The sequence below is a fragment of the Myotis brandtii genome, unplaced genomic scaffold (genome assembly GCF_000412655.1).
Source record: "Myotis brandtii unplaced genomic scaffold, ASM41265v1 scaffold78, whole genome shotgun sequence".
Taxonomy (NCBI): Eukaryota; Metazoa; Chordata; class Mammalia; order Chiroptera; family Vespertilionidae; genus Myotis; species Myotis brandtii.
Window position 1 is genome coordinate 1,218,641 of NW_005371131.1, and position 1,527 is coordinate 1,220,167.

Below are 1,527 nucleotides of genomic sequence, written 5' to 3' on the forward strand. Positions count from 1 at the left end.
AGGAGGCCCAAGGAGGGTGGGGCCTGGGGCTCTGGGCCTAGGGACAGGTTTGGGGGCAAAGGGGGAGGTCCCCTGTTGGGGGACAGGAGATGTAGCGCCAGGTGGACACCGGGCTTTGTCTCCTTCCTTTATGGACGGGGAAACCGAGGCCCAGGGAAAGGAGGTGATGACCCCAGGGTCACGGGACAGGTTAGAGTCAGAGTCGGAAGCCCAGTGGGTCCCCTGGGGCTCCCATCCTCCATCCACCCACCACCCCTTTCCAGCTGTGGTCTCTTGGGGCTGGGGACTTGAGAATGAGTGGGTGCCTTTTCTTTCTAGAAAGCCCCATGGCCATGCCCTCAGAGCCTGTGGCTGGGATGCATCATGCGGGGGGCCCTTCGTCGCCCCCGTCAGCACCCAGGAAAAGAGCAGAGGCACGGGGACGTTCCACCAGCCCCTTCACGTGTCTTCCAAGTAGCCTGGGAGCTCCCTCCGGGGTCTGAGCCGTGTGGGGGGCCAGCTCCCACCGCCTCGCAGATGCAGGCCTCACTCCCGAGCCCCAGCTCCCTGGGTCCCCAGGACCTGTGCTCATCCCAGGGGGGCAGCCGCGAACTGTGATGCCTGGGAGCCGCGGGGAGGCAGGTGCCCCTCCATCCCGACCTCCGACCTGTCTGACCCCCATCGTGGGATCTCGGGGCAGCACCTCAGCCTGCCTGGAGGAAGGAGGCTTTCCCACCCCGCCTCTCTCGGCTGCCCCTCCCCCGGGCCTGAGGGGCCCCCATATTTCCATCGACATATGGAAACGGCCCCTCCTCCTTAGCTGACCCCCACCCAACATCGAACAAAGCACAAACAGTGAGCACCCCCCTTGCTGGGGGGGAGCAGGCTGGGTTTGTGGGGCCCCTCCCTGTCCCTGGTTGCCTCTGTCACCATGGCAACCCAGAGCTTGGCAGTTGGGACCGTTGGGCTCCTTGGGGGTGGGCTCCTGGAGGTTCTCCCAAGTGAGGGCAGCGAGGCAGGGCAGGGCCAGAGGGCAGCTGCCTTGCTCATGAGCTAGGGGCTGCTTGGGGTGAGCTCTGGGACAGGTCTGGGGTCCCGGACACTGTCCGGGCGTTGAGGGGTCAGCCAGCTGTCCCTTGGCCTTTGGTCGGTGAGCGAGGACAAGTCTAGCTTGGCCCACCTGCCATCGTGCCCCCGGCTGTGCACACACCTCAGGGCAGGGCGCAGCCCACTCAGCCCTCCTCACACCCCTGCCAGAGACCCCGGCCTCTGGCTTGCCACCCAGTTGGCTTTCTTGATATTTGGGAAGTGTGACTGGGACGAGGGCGGGCGCTGGGGTGGGCCGAGACCTGTACTGTGTGGAGGGCTCTGACCAGCAAAGCCAGTGCCCCCCTGGGTGGGGGCTCTTCGACCTCCCTGCCAGGGGGACAGTAGAGGGTCAGGGGGGATTGGGGCTCCACCGAGGGCCTCTCTCACACTCACTTGGGGGACGGACCAAGTCCGGGCTCACGTTGGGGTGACAGTTACAAAGAAAGGACTGTTCTGGGA

At 65.5% G+C, this 1,527-nt stretch overlaps 1 protein-coding gene across 1 annotated transcript in view; it reads left to right on the plus strand.

The window, feature by feature from the left end:
* ELFN2 (extracellular leucine-rich repeat and fibronectin type III domain containing 2) overlaps positions 1-457 on the plus strand; it is a gene marked incomplete at its 5' end in the record, with an annotated part of 3,209 nt that extends 2,752 nt beyond the window's left edge. Inside the window, one exon of the mRNA XM_005883270.1 lies at positions 319-457. Coding sequence (XP_005883332.1) covers positions 319-457 — 139 coding nt within the window. The remainder of the gene's footprint in view (positions 1-318) is intronic.
* Positions 458-1,527: the final 1,070 nt, after the last annotated feature.